The sequence below is a fragment of the Saccoglossus kowalevskii genome, chromosome 3, assembly GCF_978046115.1.
Source record: "Saccoglossus kowalevskii chromosome 3, keSacKowa6.1, whole genome shotgun sequence".
NCBI classification, from domain to species: Eukaryota; Metazoa; Hemichordata; class Enteropneusta; family Harrimaniidae; genus Saccoglossus; species Saccoglossus kowalevskii.
In genome coordinates, this window is record NC_140643.1 from 12,198,672 (window position 1) to 12,217,564 (window position 18,893).

General features: G+C 40.3%; 1 protein-coding gene and 1 long non-coding RNA gene across 2 annotated transcripts; both read right to left on the minus strand.

The window, feature by feature from the left end:
• Positions 1 to 989: 989 nt before the first annotated feature.
• Positions 990 to 17,563, minus strand: LOC102806528 (cysteine-rich DPF motif domain-containing protein 1-like). Its single transcript, XM_078010889.2, has 4 exons — positions 17,385 to 17,563; positions 16,169 to 16,277; positions 2,706 to 2,789; positions 990 to 1,654 (listed from the first exon to the last, which is right to left on the minus strand). The coding sequence occupies exons 1-4, from the start codon at positions 17,507 to 17,509 to the stop codon at positions 1,628 to 1,630; spliced, it is 345 nt and encodes a 114-aa protein (XP_077867015.2). The 5' UTR covers positions 17,510 to 17,563; the 3' UTR covers positions 990 to 1,627.
• LOC146747483 (uncharacterized) lies at positions 14,920 to 16,060 on the minus strand. The gene is made up of 2 exons (XR_014929031.1): positions 15,477 to 16,060; positions 14,920 to 15,330 (listed from the first exon to the last, which is right to left on the minus strand). It is a non-coding gene; the product is annotated as an uncharacterized LOC146747483 (long non-coding RNA).
• Positions 17,564 to 18,893: the final 1,330 nt, after the last annotated feature.

Genomic DNA, 18,893 nt, shown 5'->3' on the forward strand with positions numbered 1-18,893 from the left:
ACTCCTAGAAAACGTCCAAAAAGTAACAGCAAAGATTTTCAAGCTTGTTTATCGGCACAATCAATTTGTTTTCCCATCAAGGTCTGTTTTAACATGTGCAGGGGCATCCACATGTGTAAGGCTATTGGAAACCAAAAAAATAAAAGAATGGGATAGCTATAATTGGATAAATTCGGCATATGAAAACACCAAAATCAATGATTTTTTTTCAGTGGCTGTGTGACCTTGTGTCTGACACATTCATATGCAAATGACTAATCTGTGAAACAAACAGGGGCGGAGACAAACCACTCAAATGTTTGGAAACACTCATTGTGTGTCAGATAGCTACTGATAACACATCCTAACATTGCTTTGTCTTGAGTTTATCTTTGAAACTTATAGGCACACAGATTAAACCTGTGTTTTTGATTTTGGAAAACACTACTGAGGCTGCCTTGCTTCCCTTCAGAAAATCTATATTTTAACCAACTTACATGACATTCTATGTTATATTGACTTTATCATATGAAAGTTTATGGTGCATTTCATCAATTAATAAATAAATGTGAAAATCGTAATTTTCAACACAAATAATAGTCTCGCTACCTTAACACGAAAATTAACTTCCCATTAATCTTAATTTAGATAAAGAGTCAACAATCACATCGGGAGAGTATACTTTCTGTTAAATTAGCTACATCTTGAAATTACACATTAGCTAAAATATCATACTACCTAAAAAAGACAAGTTTTAAAGCACAATGTATGCACAGTGTTGCTGAGATTCATATTTTAATGTCAGAGCCATATTAGAAATAATTTTTACTCCAATGTAGAATTGGAGAATTGTTGTAACCAGATCACATTTTAGGATATTATAAGAAGGTACAGTGACCCATCGCTAAGTTGCGAGTGTCAGGATCCAAGCAAAAACTGTGACTTACCGAGGGCCTCATGAAAGGGGTTCATGCATTGTATATGGATAAAAGCTCATATACAGACATGGGTTTATTTATAGTATGTTTTCTTTTATTGAAATACATCAGTGTCGCAGCTTTATCAATGTAATCACTGTTGGATAATTTCACACATTTTCTGTTCAGTTCATCCCAAATTTTCTCATCTTTTCTTCATTGTTTACCTACCCACGAATAGTGGACTCGTGACTGCTAGATCTTGTGTAACTCTTGACTTTGTTTCACCTATCTTGACACAGTCGATCACTACAAGTTTTTTATATTATATGAACAGACTGGATAGCTTTCGCTTACACATGCTGCTCAGTTGAGAACTTGATGGATTCAACTCAATGTAGTGAGTTTTATAGAACTATATCACTGGAAGGGGGCAAGAAGTATGCAAAGTCCCAACTTGACACCCCTGTCGACACCTTGAGTCAGGCCACTGTCATTCTTTGTATCTCAGTAATTGATGGACAGTAAGTGTTAATTTGTCTTCTCCATCCCTTTAACGGCCAATTATATACACGATGCAACTTCAAAATTGTTCACAAAACACAATAATAATTTTGAGAGCCATCAAACTATCTGTGACTTAGCCGAAATCGTGACTTACTGAGGCGCGACTTAGTGACGGGTCACTGTATTCTCAATTTGCAGACAGCATGTCAGATATATTGATATTTTCATCTTTTTATCTTCTTTGCTAACTCCTGTAGTGAATAGAAAAACAGAATTTATTTAGGATGTTGGGAATTTTTATTTTTAATATTTTATCATGGTTGTTTATAGGTTGAAGATTATGATGATCAAGACACAACAATCTCACAGAACAGGGTTCATAGCACCAAGAGCCAAATGATTTTCAAGACTTTTTCAGACCTTTTCCCAAACTTTCTTGCATTTTCCCAAAACATTTTGACCTTTAATTCAGGCCAACATCATCACCAAAGCTCTTCAAAGTTCTGAGGATGTGGTAGTTCTCTGGAGAAAACAGGCCTTTCTAAAATGAATTAATAACTATGAAGAAATTTAAAGACTTTTCAAAGTTTTTTTTTTTATTTTTCCTGTCATTTACAGACAACTCAAAGACTTTCCAGACCTCAAAAAATCCAAAGACTTTCAAAGGATTTTCCCAATGCTATGGATCCTGCAGCCAAATCAAAAATAACTTAAACATTTTAATTGGCGATCATATAATGGCATTTGATGAAAATAGTGCTTTATATCCCATTTATCAATATTTTTCTTCCATTTCTGGAAACTGATGTAAATAATTTTTCACAATGTGAAACTGCTTTTTACTACTGTAATAATAGACCATTTTTCGTTCAGTGGCGTCAATCATTGCGAAGGATTTGAGCAAACATATTTTAGGGGATATTTCCACAATCAATAATGCGCTGTACACATTTGATGATAGCCAAATTCAATGAAGTAAGGGTATCTGAATGCAATATTTGCCTGTCAAAGATTGGCCTTCAAATTTGAGCTTTGAAAAAAGAAATTCAAGTTCGAAATCAATCTTTTGATTTTTGCAGATCACATCTTACACGCAATACGTGAGATATCGCAGTTGAACGGAAAATCATCTATTACATGCATATGAATCAGAATATTTGTTAAGTATGTACATGATTTGAAGAAAATCAGTCAAGGTGTGTCTGAGATACACCTTTATTTGGACACATGCATGCACAGACAAAACCAAACAAACCCACAAGTCTCAATTTCAAACAAGGACTAAAATGTAAAGTACCATACCTGTTGAATTTCCATTGGAAATTCTTCTATATTTTCTTGAACACAAGAAAGACAAAATCGCTTTGTGTAGAAGAGACTGCAATTCTGAAAATGAAAAAGTGTGCATTTACTGAATTTGGTTCAATACATAAATTAACAATATCTTTAATTGAAATATATTTAAAGTGAAACTAACTAATAGTCACATCTAGAATTATTATCTCGAGAGATTGATCTTTGCATCTTGGTTTCTGGTCAAGGATCCTGTCAGATTTTTTCTAGCAGGCAGCACATGCAATAAAATAACAAGCAGAAATCACGCCAGTGTGCGGTTCAGAATTAATACGCTTTATTAAGCTGGTAGTGAGTTCTATACACAATGGGGTGATGCTAAGGGAAATATTACTAGTTATATTAATACATGTCACAATCCGTAAAACGGCATACAATTATAAGACAAACTAGACTACACGCTCATCAAAATTACAACAATGCGTGAAGCATACACATTATAAATACAAGCAGTAAATTAAGAACTAGCATTGCAAGTTGGTAATACAACCGGTTAGCCCTCATGAACACGTCACACAACACGTTCAGACTGTCCTATTGTCCGGTAAGTTAAAACGTTCACTTGCTCGACACTTGCTTCACTCCACACAATCTAGAATTCCACTTCACAGCCTTCCACTCAGACTGCGCTCCATGCGTCACGACGGCTCACCACTCACAGGTCATCTGGAAAAGGGACAAGTACATTCCATAATACTCGCCGTTTTAAACACAAATAAAGAAACGTAATATGGATGCATTTAATCGGGCTACTGTACCCGGCACAGTTGAATGAACTACTAGGAAATGATTAAACTGAAAACTCAACTTACAGTTTCTATGTGCGGGCGTCTTGTCCATCTCCCTCACCAAAGGGTGGAATCTCCAAGTCTCAGGAATATCCCCAAGCTGCAAAACCAATTTGGCAGACCTCTACTCTATATACTTGGCTGACCGAATACAGCGAAGTTACCACTGACTCCCACCAACTCAAAGCCTGAACGCCTTGCCAGTTGATAGTAAAATTACGAGTCACCACGAGTAGAATTGCAGGAGATGCTCACTCCTGGACAACCGATGGACAACTAACCACATCACACTGCAGAATTACCAAGCACACTGACCTACTTTGCATCACAAAAGCAGTTCTATTCATCACTCCAGCCTACTCTAGTAAACTTCCATACACCCACCTGTAAGTGCATACCACTAACTTCCAATACACACTCGCATACCAGCACACTGCAAATCAAACTATGACCTGATTCATGTACACCTGTACACTAGTTACTAGGCAACAGACTTAGCACTATTAAGTTTATTATATGATGAGTTTATTCAATAAAGTTACTTTACAATACTATAACCTACAAACACAAATAACTAGACAATAACAAATAACATCCAAAATAGTGACAATTTTGTCACATCACTCCCTCCTTCCAAAAAGGTGTTTTGCAAAAATACTTTTTCTTTTAGTTCTCATAAAAAGAACTTCTGCTGAGAAAGTCAGCTCCCACATTATCTGCACCCTTTATTGATTCGATCCGGAATCTATACGGTTGTAGGGCTAGTGCCCATCGCATTACCCTAGCATTTGTCATCTTAGTATGTTGTATGTACACAAGTGATTGATGATCTGTTTGTAGCACAAATTCGCGCCCATACAAGTATACATCAAACTTCTGCACACCCCAGACTATGGCTAAGCATTCCTTTTCCACCGTTGCATATGCTTTTTCTCTTGGTAACAACTTTCGACTAGCATACGCAACTGGAAATACCTCCCCTTCAACCTCGCACCCTTGAAGCAATACTGCACCCAATCCAGTATTAGATGCATCCGTACGCAACAGGAATTGCTTTGAACAATTGGGTAGCCGCAAGATAGGGAATGAAGTTAGTTTGGATTTTAGGGATGTAAAAGCCATTTCTTGGCTAGGACCCCATTTAAGGTGATTAGGCTCATTCTTCTTAGTCAGATCAGTCAGAGGCACTGCAATTGCAGCAAAATGAGGAATGAAGCGACGGTAATACCCTGCCAGCCCGAGAAAAGATCGCATTTCTTTCTTGGTTGACGGGCGTTTTGCCTCTTTGAGGTGCTGCAGCTTGTCTGGTTGGGGTTTGAGCTTCCCTTCACCAACTACATGCCCCAAGAAATCTAGGGAGTTAAATCCAATTTCACATTTGTTAGGTTTAGCAGTCAAATTAGCCTTTCTAAGACGAATAAGGACATCTTCCAGTGTAGACAGATGGGCTTTCCATGACGAGGTATGCACCAGTATGTCATCAATGAAGTTGTCTATACCTGTTGCTCCGGTGAGCATACAACGCATAATTTTTGTAAACGATGCAGGGGCACTTACGAGGCCAAAGGGCATCATACAAAAATGGTACAAACCATATGGGGTATTAAATGCTGTAGCCCTTCTTGACTCTAGCTTGAGGGGTACCTGCCAATAACCTTTGGTTAGGTCAAGTTTGCTGAAATAAGTATCTTGTGATAAAGAAGCAAATATCTCATCTGGATTGGGCAGTGGTTCAGCATCAAAGACTGTAATGCTGTTTAAGCGGCGGAAATCAATGCAGAATCTCACCGTACCATCCTTTTTCTTCACCAGAACAATTGGGGAGGAGTATGGAGAGTCAGATCGTTCTATAACCCCAAGTCGCTCCATCATTGACAGCTCTTTCTTCACTGTATCTTTCATAGCATAGGGTATAGGGTAAGGTTTCTGTCTCACTGGCTCATCAGTTGTGAGCCTTATCTCGTGCTCTCCAAGATTTGTCCTTCCTGGAACATCAGTCAGAACATCCGAATATTTCCCCAATAGTTTCTCCACCTCAGCCTTCTGTTCCTCATTCAAATTGGAGCTCACTACCACATCCTGTATAGTTTGAGTTGGCTGTATGGTGGATGAGATCAGCAACTCCTCAAAGGTATCATTATTCGGATTACCATCATCAGACTCTGTGTCCAAAAGAGCAGCACAAACGACCATTTCATCATTTTTCTCTTTGACTTCTTCCCGTTTAACATAAAGTTTTAGCAAGTTGGCGTGAAATGTCTTCTCCTTGCCTGAAAGATTAATCCTGTAATTAGTATCATTCAATCGCTCCAACACTGGGAAAGGACCTTTCCACTGTAATAAAAGTTTATTATTATCAGTTGGAAGTAATAACAAAACCAAATCCCCAGCCTTGAAATATCGCTTACCACTTCGTTTGTCATAGTAGTGTTTTTGCTTTACCTGGGCTCTTCCAAGACTTTCTTGAGCAAGTTTACACGTGTTCTCCAGCCTCTCTTTGAGATCAAGTACGTATTGATACACAGTACGCACTTCCGCTTCATCCACTTGATTGGTCCATAGTTCTTTAAGTATTGACATTGGTCCCCTCACGGTTCTCCCATAAATTAGCTCGAATGGTGAAAATCCAGTACTTGCCTGTGGCACTTCCCTATAAGCAAATAACAGGGCGGCTAGATACCGGTCCCAATCTTTGGGTCTTTCTCCACACATCCGTCTGAGCATTTGTTTCAGGGTACCATTGAAACGTTCAACCAACCCATTACAAGAAGGATGATATGGTGTGGTTGTCAATCCCTTGATAGACAGTAATCTACTAACTTCCTTCATAAGTGTTGATGTAAACTGTGAACCTTGATCAGATAATACTTCTCGTGGAACACCTATACGACTGTACATGTCCACGAGTGCCTCTGCTACAGTAACAGTTTCAATGTTCTTCAGCGCCACTGCCTCAGGATATCGAGTTGCGTAATCAACTAGAGTGAGAATGTAACGATTACCTCTCTTCGTAGCTGGAAATATTGGCCCAACCAGATCTACTGCTACACGTTCAAAGGGTGTATCAATCAATGGCATTTTGCCTAAGGGTACTCTGAGGGATTTACCTTTGTAGAACGTTCGCTGACATGCATCACAGGATCGAACAAATCTCCGAATGTCTGATTGAATACCTGGCCAGTAGAAATGTGTGATAATCTTGTCCACCGTCTTCTGGGTCCCTTGGTGTCCCCCGAGTATTGACTCGTGTGCTAGCTTCATTACTTGGTGCCGAAATGTCAATGGCACGACCACCTGGTGGAAACCATCACCATTCTTGATGTGTGGCGATTTGAAATTCCGGTACAGAATTCCCTTTTGTTGAACAAACTCTGATTCATTACCATTCCTTGCAAGCAGTTTACTACCTTCATTCAGCAGTTCCCAACAGCGCTTCAAGGTTACATCAGTTTTCTGTTCTTTCTGTAATTCGGCGACTGTTACCATCTCTATGGGACTGTTTGGTACCTTTAAGCCTCGTGTAGGTTTGCGCTCCAACATCTTTTGGGCTCTCGTCTGTACCCCCAATATCATCTCTTTTACTGGCTCACTGCAGTCTCCAGACTGCACATCTAAATGCGAACCACCATTCCAATTTAAGTCGGGGTCAGATGGGTCACGAACTCCTGGTACATTTCCAAGGATAAGGTCATATACGGGACTCTTCATACACAGGGCGTCCACCATACCTATGAGATACGGAGTATCCACCTCTATCCGAGCCACTGGAATCTTCCTTGCTGTACCATCTACAAGAACACAGACTCTAAACTCTCCAGTTAGCTGGTCATCAGAAACAAGGGCTCGCCTTACCACTATACCACTACATCCACTATCTCTTAGAACTGAAACTTCAACACCACCAACACAACCTACCGCTACCGGCATTTTCGGTGGCATCTGTCCCCGGCACGCTGCACTCATAACAGGGAGTTGATGGCCACAATGCAATGTCACATGATCCTGTTGCAGACAGCATTCATTCATTTCATTCACGCTTTCTGGAAGCCGGCAGGTCACAATATCATTCTCAGATATGTTGGTAGACACTGCTGCTTGTTTGGACCTATTTGGTTCCCTTACAATGAGACATGATGCCTTAACTGTTTTAGTTACTCTTTGTCGACAGTCCCGTGCAAAATGTCCCTTTTTACCACAGACAAAACAACCATCGCCTTGACTGGTTTTTCGTTGACGAGTGGGAGAGCTGGAGTTAACAGCTTTGCCCTGAGAGGGTTTCTTTTCATTACAATTAACTCGTCTATTTACCTGCCCAAACTTTGTACCACGGGCCTCTACAAACTGTTCAGCTAGTTTGGCCATGTCAGCAATCAATTTGGATGGGCGTTCTTTTAAAAAGGTAGCTAAGCTTGGACCACAATTATCGATAAACTGCTCCCTCAGAATCAGATTTTTTAAATCCTCAAAAGAGTCACCAATTTCAGACATGTGTATCCATCGATCAAAATAGTTTTCTATTCGTGCAGCAAACTGAGTTGCCGTCTCTGTTTCATCAGGTTTCGCACCTCGGAATTTTTTGCGAAAACCATCTTCGGTTAAATTATACTGCTTAAACAAAGCCAACTTTAGTGCATCATAATCGCTTGCCGACTGTACTGCCAAACGCGAGTACGTGTCCAGTGCTTTACCGGTAAGAAGGGTACTCAAATTTATTGCCCAGTCTCTACGCTTCCATCCTATTGCCAATGCATACCTCTCAAACCTTTGAACCCATGCATCCAAGTCATCCTTATCCTCATTGAACAAGGGTAACTTTGGTGCATTAGCATACCCCGAGTCTCTTTCACCAACCGCAATTTCCCCATGCTCTCTTTTCGCTTGCAACCGTAATTCTAATATATCCTTTTCGTGCTTCCTCAACTCCATAAGCTGTGCACGTTCATCCCTCGCAAATTTCTCCCTCTCTCTCACAAAACTCATCAGATCCTCACCACCTAATCCCATCTCACGCCCAAGTTCCATCCACTTGTCCATACTGAGCAACACTGCAATTTACTCACCCTATTCTATAATAAGAAAGCAGCTGTTCCCTGAGACACCTGGATTCCAACCTCTGTTGAACGGAGTTGGGCTGGCGCATCAAGCACCTGGATAATAAAACAAGACTGAAACAGTTAAATATTTTAAATACAATACAAGATCACTTAACTGAAAAAATACAATAACAGTAACAATACAATAAATGTAGTGCATCAAAATATAGTTACACACTGAATAGTTACCGCTTGCAAAACACTACATGTACATGCTGCCAATTTCTGAACTAATGTGTTTGGCCAATCCTGGCACGCTCGCCAATTGTCAGATTTTTTCTAGCAGGCAGCACATGCAATAAAATAACAAGCAGAAATCACGCCAGTGTGCGGTTCAGAATTAATACGCTTTATTAAGCTGGTAGTGAGTTCTATACACAATGGGGTGATGCTAAGGGAAATATTACTAGTTATATTAATACATGTCACAATCCGTAAAACGGCATACAATTATAAGACAAACTAGACTACACGCTCATCAAAATTACAACAATGCGTGAAGCATACACATTATAAATACAAGCAGTAAATTAAGAACTAGCATTGCAAGTTGGTAATACAACCGGTTAGCCCTCATGAACACGTCACACAACACGTTCAGACTGTCCTATTGTCCGGTAAGTTAAAACGTTCACTTGCTCGACACTTGCTTCACTCCACACAATCTAGAATTCCACTTCACAGCCTTCCACTCAGACTGCGCTCCATGCGTCACGACGGCTCACCACTCACAGGTCATCTGGAAAAGGGACAAGTACATTCCATAATACTCGCCGTTTTAAACACAAATAAAGAAACGTAATATGGATGCATTTAATCGGGCTACTGTACCCGGCACAGTTGAATGAACTACTAGGAAATGATTAAACTGAAAACTCAACTTACAGTTTCTATGTGCGGGCGTCTTGTCCATCTCCCTCACCAAAGGGTGGAATCTCCAAGTCTCAGGAATATCCCCAAGCTGCAAAACCAATTTGGCAGACCTCTACTCTATATACTTGGCTGACCGAATACAGCGAAGTTACCACTGACTCCCACCAACTCAAAGCCTGAACGCCTTGCCAGTTGATAGTAAAATTACGAGTCACCACGAGTAGAATTGCAGGAGATGCTCACTCCTGGACAACCGATGGACAACTAACCACATCACACTGCAGAATTACCAAGCACACTGACCTACTTTGCATCACAAAAGCAGTTCTATTCATCACTCCAGCCTACTCTAGTAAACTTCCATACACCCACCTGTAAGTGCATACCACTAACTTCCAATACACACTCGCATACCAGCACACTGCAAATCAAACTATGACCTGATTCATGTACACCTGTACACTAGTTACTAGGCAACAGACTTAGCACTATTAAGTTTATTATATGATGAGTTTATTCAATAAAGTTACTTTACAATACTATAACCTACAAACACAAATAACTAGACAATAACAAATAACATCCAAAATAGTGACAATTTTGTCACATCACTCCCTCCTTCCAAAAAGGTGTTTTGCAAAAATACTTTTTCTTTTAGTTCTCATAAAAAGAACTTCTGCTGAGAAAGTCAGCTCCCACATTATCTGCACCCTTTATTGATTCGATCCGGAATCTATACGGTTGTAGGGCTAGTGCCCATCGCATTACCCTAGCATTTGTCATCTTAGTATGTTGTATGTACACAAGTGATTGATGATCTGTTTGTAGCACAAATTCGCGCCCATACAAGTATACATCAAACTTCTGCACACCCCAGACTATGGCTAAGCATTCCTTTTCCACCGTTGCATATGCTTTTTCTCTTGGTAACAACTTTCGACTAGCATACGCAACTGGAAATACCTCCCCTTCAACCTCGCACCCTTGAAGCAATACTGCACCCAATCCAGTATTAGATGCATCCGTACGCAACAGGAATTGCTTTGAACAATTGGGTAGCCGCAAGATAGGGAATGAAGTTAGTTTGGATTTTAGGGATGTAAAAGCCATTTCTTGGCTAGGACCCCATTTAAGGTGATTAGGCTCATTCTTCTTAGTCAGATCAGTCAGAGGCACTGCAATTGCAGCAAAATGAGGAATGAAGCGACGGTAATACCCTGCCAGCCCGAGAAAAGATCGCATTTCTTTCTTGGTTGACGGGCGTTTTGCCTCTTTGAGGTGCTGCAGCTTGTCTGGTTGGGGTTTGAGCTTCCCTTCACCAACTACATGCCCCAAGAAATCTAGGGAGTTAAATCCAATTTCACATTTGTTAGGTTTAGCAGTCAAATTAGCCTTTCTAAGACGAATAAGGACATCTTCCAGTGTAGACAGATGGGCTTTCCATGACGAGGTATGCACCAGTATGTCATCAATGAAGTTGTCTATACCTGTTGCTCCGGTGAGCATACAACGCATAATTTTTGTAAACGATGCAGGGGCACTTACGAGGCCAAAGGGCATCATACAAAAATGGTACAAACCATATGGGGTATTAAATGCTGTAGCCCTTCTTGACTCTAGCTTGAGGGGTACCTGCCAATAACCTTTGGTTAGGTCAAGTTTGCTGAAATAAGTATCTTGTGATAAAGAAGCAAATATCTCATCTGGATTGGGCAGTGGTTCAGCATCAAAGACTGTAATGCTGTTTAAGCGGCGGAAATCAATGCAGAATCTCACCGTACCATCCTTTTTCTTCACCAGAACAATTGGGGAGGAGTATGGAGAGTCAGATCGTTCTATAACCCCAAGTCGCTCCATCATTGACAGCTCTTTCTTCACTGTATCTTTCATAGCATAGGGTATAGGGTAAGGTTTCTGTCTCACTGGCTCATCAGTTGTGAGCCTTATCTCGTGCTCTCCAAGATTTGTCCTTCCTGGAACATCAGTCAGAACATCCGAATATTTCCCCAATAGTTTCTCCACCTCAGCCTTCTGTTCCTCATTCAAATTGGAGCTCACTACCACATCCTGTATAGTTTGAGTTGGCTGTATGGTGGATGAGATCAGCAACTCCTCAAAGGTATCATTATTCGGATTACCATCATCAGACTCTGTGTCCAAAAGAGCAGCACAAACGACCATTTCATCATTTTTCTCTTTGACTTCTTCCCGTTTAACATAAAGTTTTAGCAAGTTGGCGTGAAATGTCTTCTCCTTGCCTGAAAGATTAATCCTGTAATTAGTATCATTCAATCGCTCCAACACTGGGAAAGGACCTTTCCACTGTAATAAAAGTTTATTATTATCAGTTGGAAGTAATAACAAAACCAAATCCCCAGCCTTGAAATATCGCTTACCACTTCGTTTGTCATAGTAGTGTTTTTGCTTTACCTGGGCTCTTCCAAGACTTTCTTGAGCAAGTTTACACGTGTTCTCCAGCCTCTCTTTGAGATCAAGTACGTATTGATACACAGTACGCACTTCCGCTTCATCCACTTGATTGGTCCATAGTTCTTTAAGTATTGACATTGGTCCCCTCACGGTTCTCCCATAAATTAGCTCGAATGGTGAAAATCCAGTACTTGCCTGTGGCACTTCCCTATAAGCAAATAACAGGGCGGCTAGATACCGGTCCCAATCTTTGGGTCTTTCTCCACACATCCGTCTGAGCATTTGTTTCAGGGTACCATTGAAACGTTCAACCAACCCATTACAAGAAGGATGATATGGTGTGGTTGTCAATCCCTTGATAGACAGTAATCTACTAACTTCCTTCATAAGTGTTGATGTAAACTGTGAACCTTGATCAGATAATACTTCTCGTGGAACACCTATACGACTGTACATGTCCACGAGTGCCTCTGCTACAGTAACAGTTTCAATGTTCTTCAGCGCCACTGCCTCAGGATATCGAGTTGCGTAATCAACTAGAGTGAGAATGTAACGATTACCTCTCTTCGTAGCTGGAAATATTGGCCCAACCAGATCTACTGCTACACGTTCAAAGGGTGTATCAATCAATGGCATTTTGCCTAAGGGTACTCTGAGGGATTTACCTTTGTAGAACGTTCGCTGACATGCATCACAGGATCGAACAAATCTCCGAATGTCTGATTGAATACCTGGCCAGTAGAAATGTGTGATAATCTTGTCCACCGTCTTCTGGGTCCCTTGGTGTCCCCCGAGTATTGACTCGTGTGCTAGCTTCATTACTTGGTGCCGAAATGTCAATGGCACGACCACCTGGTGGAAACCATCACCATTCTTGATGTGTGGCGATTTGAAATTCCGGTACAGAATTCCCTTTTGTTGAACAAACTCTGATTCATTACCATTCCTTGCAAGCAGTTTACTACCTTCATTCAGCAGTTCCCAACAGCGCTTCAAGGTTACATCAGTTTTCTGTTCTTTCTGTAATTCGGCGACTGTTACCATCTCTATGGGACTGTTTGGTACCTTTAAGCCTCGTGTAGGTTTGCGCTCCAACATCTTTTGGGCTCTCGTCTGTACCCCCAATATCATCTCTTTTACTGGCTCACTGCAGTCTCCAGACTGCACATCTAAATGCGAACCACCATTCCAATTTAAGTCGGGGTCAGATGGGTCACGAACTCCTGGTACATTTCCAAGGATAAGGTCATATACGGGACTCTTCATACACAGGGCGTCCACCATACCTATGAGATACGGAGTATCCACCTCTATCCGAGCCACTGGAATCTTCCTTGCTGTACCATCTACAAGAACACAGACTCTAAACTCTCCAGTTAGCTGGTCATCAGAAACAAGGGCTCGCCTTACCACTATACCACTACATCCACTATCTCTTAGAACTGAAACTTCAACACCACCAACACAACCTACCGCTACCGGCATTTTCGGTGGCATCTGTCCCCGGCACGCTGCACTCATAACAGGGAGTTGATGGCCACAATGCAATGTCACATGATCCTGTTGCAGACAGCATTCATTCATTTCATTCACGCTTTCTGGAAGCCGGCAGGTCACAATATCATTCTCAGATATGTTGGTAGACACTGCTGCTTGTTTGGACCTATTTGGTTCCCTTACAATGAGACATGATGCCTTAACTGTTTTAGTTACTCTTTGTCGACAGTCCCGTGCAAAATGTCCCTTTTTACCACAGACAAAACAACCATCGCCTTGACTGGTTTTTCGTTGACGAGTGGGAGAGCTGGAGTTAACAGCTTTGCCCTGAGAGGGTTTCTTTTCATTACAATTAACTCGTCTATTTACCTGCCCAAACTTTGTACCACGGGCCTCTACAAACTGTTCAGCTAGTTTGGCCATGTCAGCAATCAATTTGGATGGGCGTTCTTTTAAAAAGGTAGCTAAGCTTGGACCACAATTATCGATAAACTGCTCCCTCAGAATCAGATTTTTTAAATCCTCAAAAGAGTCACCAATTTCAGACATGTGTATCCATCGATCAAAATAGTTTTCTATTCGTGCAGCAAACTGAGTTGCCGTCTCTGTTTCATCAGGTTTCGCACCTCGGAATTTTTTGCGAAAACCATCTTCGGTTAAATTATACTGCTTAAACAAAGCCAACTTTAGTGCATCATAATCGCTTGCCGACTGTACTGCCAAACGCGAGTACGTGTCCAGTGCTTTACCGGTAAGAAGGGTACTCAAATTTATTGCCCAGTCTCTACGCTTCCATCCTATTGCCAATGCATACCTCTCAAACCTTTGAACCCATGCATCCAAGTCATCCTTATCCTCATTGAACAAGGGTAACTTTGGTGCATTAGCATACCCCGAGTCTCTTTCACCAACCGCAATTTCCCCATGCTCTCTTTTCGCTTGCAACCGTAATTCTAATATATCCTTTTCGTGCTTCCTCAACTCCATAAGCTGTGCACGTTCATCCCTCGCAAATTTCTCCCTCTCTCTCACAAAACTCATCAGATCCTCACCACCTAATCCCATCTCACGCCCAAGTTCCATCCACTTGTCCATACTGAGCAACACTGCAATTTACTCACCCTATTCTATAATAAGAAAGCAGCTGTTCCCTGAGACACCTGGATTCCAACCTCTGTTGAACGGAGTTGGGCTGGCGCATCAAGCACCTGGATAATAAAACAAGACTGAAACAGTTAAATATTTTAAATACAATACAAGATCACTTAACTGAAAAAATACAATAACAGTAACAATACAATAAATGTAGTGCATCAAAATATAGTTACACACTGAATAGTTACCGCTTGCAAAACACTACATGTACATGCTGCCAATTTCTGAACTAATGTGTTTGGCCAATCCTGGCACGCTCGCCAATTGTCAGATTTTTTCTAGCAGGCAGCACATGCAATAAAATAACAAGCAGAAATCACGCCAGTGTGCGGTTCAGAATTAATACGCTTTATTAAGCTGGTAGTGAGTTCTATACACAATGGGGTGATGCTAAGGGAAATATTACTAGTTATATTAATACATGTCACAATCCGTAAAACGGCATACAATTATAAGACAAACTAGACTACACGCTCATCAAAATTACAACAATGCGTGAAGCATACACATTATAAATACAAGCAGTAAATTAAGAACTAGCATTGCAAGTTGGTAATACAACCGGTTAGCCCTCATGAACACGTCACACAACACGTTCAGACTGTCCTATTGTCCGGTAAGTTAAAACGTTCACTTGCTCGACACTTGCTTCACTCCACACAATCTAGAATTCCACTTCACAGCCTTCCACTCAGACTGCGCTCCATGCGTCACGACGGCTCACCACTCACAGGTCATCTGGAAAAGGGACAAGTACATTCCATAATACTCGCCGTTTTAAACACAAATAAAGAAACGTAATATGGATGCATTTAATCGGGCTACTGTACCCGGCACAGTTGAATGAACTACTAGGAAATGATTAAACTGAAAACTCAACTTACAGTTTCTATGTGCGGGCGTCTTGTCCATCTCCCTCACCAAAGGGTGGAATCTCCAAGTCTCAGGAATATCCCCAAGCTGCAAAACCAATTTGGCAGACCTCTACTCTATATACTTGGCTGACCGAATACAGCGAAGTTACCACTGACTCCCACCAACTCAAAGCCTGAACGCCTTGCCAGTTGATAGTAAAATTACGAGTCACCACGAGTAGAATTGCAGGAGATGCTCACTCCTGGACAACCGATGGACAACTAACCACATCACACTGCAGAATTACCAAGCACACTGACCTACTTTGCATCACAAAAGCAGTTCTATTCATCACTCCAGCCTACTCTAGTAAACTTCCATACACCCACCTGTAAGTGCATACCACTAACTTCCAATACACACTCGCATACCAGCACACTGCAAATCAAACTATGACCTGATTCATGTACACCTGTACACTAGTTACTAGGCAACAGACTTAGCACTATTAAGTTTATTATATGATGAGTTTATTCAATAAAGTTACTTTACAATACTATAACCTACAAACACAAATAACTAGACAATAACAAATAACATCCAAAATAGTGACAATTTTGTCACAGATCCAGTGTGTTCATCAAAACTATAAACCTCAACAAGTACCAGGACCCTTGTATCAGGGTAAAAAATAAAGTAATAATAATCTCTACGTGCTCACCACTGCCATGCAAATAACTTTATTACAGAGAGAACAATGTGATCCAAGCATAAGGGGTTTCCTATCAGAAGTGAATGGATCTCTCACAACAAAAGCATCTTCCATAATTCTGCAAAAACAAGGAAACATGTATGTGTACATATTGAACCATTTTTATGAAACAAATCACTGATGTGATTGAACATAGATTTAGGATTATGTACACTAGACAGTAGGTAGACTGGTGTAATGCGCCAGTCAATGTAAACCCCAACCCCTCCCACCTTGGGTATTATTGGGCAAGTATAGGGCTATTCCTATGACATCGCAGCACCCCCAGAGGCTCAGGATAATTTGGGTCGAACTGATCGTGAATTCATCAAGACAGTGCCTTAATTTGCTTATGCGCATTGATGTTTCAAGGAACGTGAAGAAAGAACGAAAAATAAAGACAAAGGGCGGGAAATGAGGTAGGGGATGATCATGGTAGTAAGCCACTTCCGTTTTCCCCAGGGGGTGGGGCACTACACACTTAGCAGCATCAGTTATTTTTCTTGTCCCCACATATCCCGAAATGGGGTTTACATTGACTGGCACATAAAATGAAATTTCTCATGGTATAGGGAGAAATTATTGTTTTGTTGTCACTAGAGGCCGCTATAACAGATTGAAGAAAATCAGTCTACGCGCTGCTATTGGGCAAACAACATCAACATTTTTTTTTCTTTTTTCTGTTTAACCTTGTTATTAACCAACTGTACCTCTAAAATGAAAAATGACCTAATACTTTTCCAGAGTTTTTTAAGCCCCATAGAAATCGTTTTTTTAACTACCGGGGGGTATGCTTTTTAGTGCGAGGTAAATTTTGTCTATAAATGGTATTTTTTTCTCAAAATGTAGTGCTTTGTTTATATGTATAACAGTGATATTTTGATTTGTAACTATTGGTTAATAAATGAGCAGTGTGACCACACAGTACTGGTATATATTGGTAGTTATTGTTGTTGTTATAAGAGTGGGGCTGTAAACAAAACGAACAAGTACATATGCCATGATAAGTTGATGTGAACACAGAATAAATACATATACTGATGTCAATAACTTAGTTGTGGAGAAAATTTCACGTTTGCGTTCTTTCTTTGAACACGTCAAACACCAAAGTGCTCCAAACCGAAGCGGACCCGGCCAGGGCGACAGTAATACGGCTGTACATAAAATATAAATTTTGAATACTTACACGATTGACTTCGAAAATGGCGGAGCCTTTCCATAATAATCGTATGACGTACTGAGACCACACTGTTCACAGATAAATGTGCCGATTTTTCTGTGTTTCTGTTCAATGACAGCCGGTGTAACCATGTTTATTTCACTGTGAACTAGCAGACTACACAGACGTGGCAAACGTCGCTCGTAAGAACCAGCTGTTGAACTTTGACCTGAGTGACTTACTTTTCCTACAAAAAAATACAAGCAAATATTATATAGTAACGTTAAATAGTATTATTTCTGAATAAAATTGTTCTGTGCAATTAATAATTAGATAAATATAAACTATGGGCTCGCACTTTTTTTGGAAACGCTGTGACGTATGAATGGCGGGAAAGACAACATGGCGGATACCAGAAACAAATGCATCATGATCATGATGTAAACATAGCTCGTGAATGAATATTCACCTTGAACTGTAAGCTGTACAAATTGGTGAGTAATGCAAGTATTTCATTCATATGCTTTCGTCCATTTGATTGAGAAAAATTATAAAGTATATTTATATTGGTCGCGATCGCACGATGTATTTTTCGAAGTGTTGCACCGGAAATGCAACTTGACTTATCCGGCCATACTGCAGCTAATCCGGCCAATGATAGAGGGTCTGTGGCAGTGCACCGTAAACTTCAGACGGAGCAATTCAGTTGTAATAATTATAGTCGTGGAGAACTTAACCGTTACGTTCTCAATAGACCGAAGGATCGGTTAGCGTTAGTTTCAATCAGTGATCGGTTGCCAGGTTGACTCTTGTTTGGTAAGTACCATTTAACATTGGGGGGGGGGGGGGTAATATAGTATAGTATAGTATATTTTATTTGACACTAAATAATATATTTTGTTACATTATCTGTGGTCAAAAGACATTAAATATAATAAAACACAAGTACACACACGAGACAAAGAAAATACATAAATAACTAAAGTCTAAGTAAAATTACTTATAGTAAAATAGTATGCGGTCAATAAATTTGCTAGCACTATTGGCAATGAACCCATCTCTCGAACTTAAAATTTTTGTAAACATTTGTTGTTTTGATAGTTTAAGGATACTTTCATTATAAATGCTAACTACATTCAGAAATTCAGTACGAGCATTTGTTATTCCAGTATGGTTACAGTCTAAAAGTGCATGGATTTCATTGCCAATAGCCCCATTGTTACAAAGTTGGCACTTTCTTTCCTCTGGAGGTATCCCTTGATATCTAAGTTTTTCAATTGGTAGGGTATGTGCAGATATCCTAAATTTGGTGAAGCTGGTTCTATGTTGTGCATTTTTTACTTGATTCAAATATGGTTCAAATTTATATGTAGGTTTGAACTGAGTGTATGTACGTAATTTATTGTTTTGGGTTGTCTGGACTGTTGGTAGCCAAACTTTTTCAACATAGATTTCTTTTAATTTTGACTTAAGCAGAGTATTGTCATCAGCATCACCAGTTTTAGTTATCTCCTGTAATTTATTTACAAATGTTGC

What these genes read in the sequence shown, in the direction of transcription:
- LOC102806528 (XM_078010889.2), bottom strand. Translation starts at nt 17,509, where the DNA reads ATGGTTACACCGGCTGTCATTGAACAGAAACACAGAAAAATCGGCACA. An exon ending in CCATTTTCGAAGTCAATCGT is followed by an intron (nt 16,278 to 17,384) that starts GTAAGTATTCAA and finishes TTGTTTTTGCAG; the next exon opens with AATTATGGAAGATGCTTTTG. An exon ending in TTCCAATGGAAATTCAACAG is followed by an intron (nt 1,655 to 2,705) that starts GTATGGTACTTT and finishes TATTCACTACAG; the next exon opens with GAGTTAGCAAAGAAGATAAA.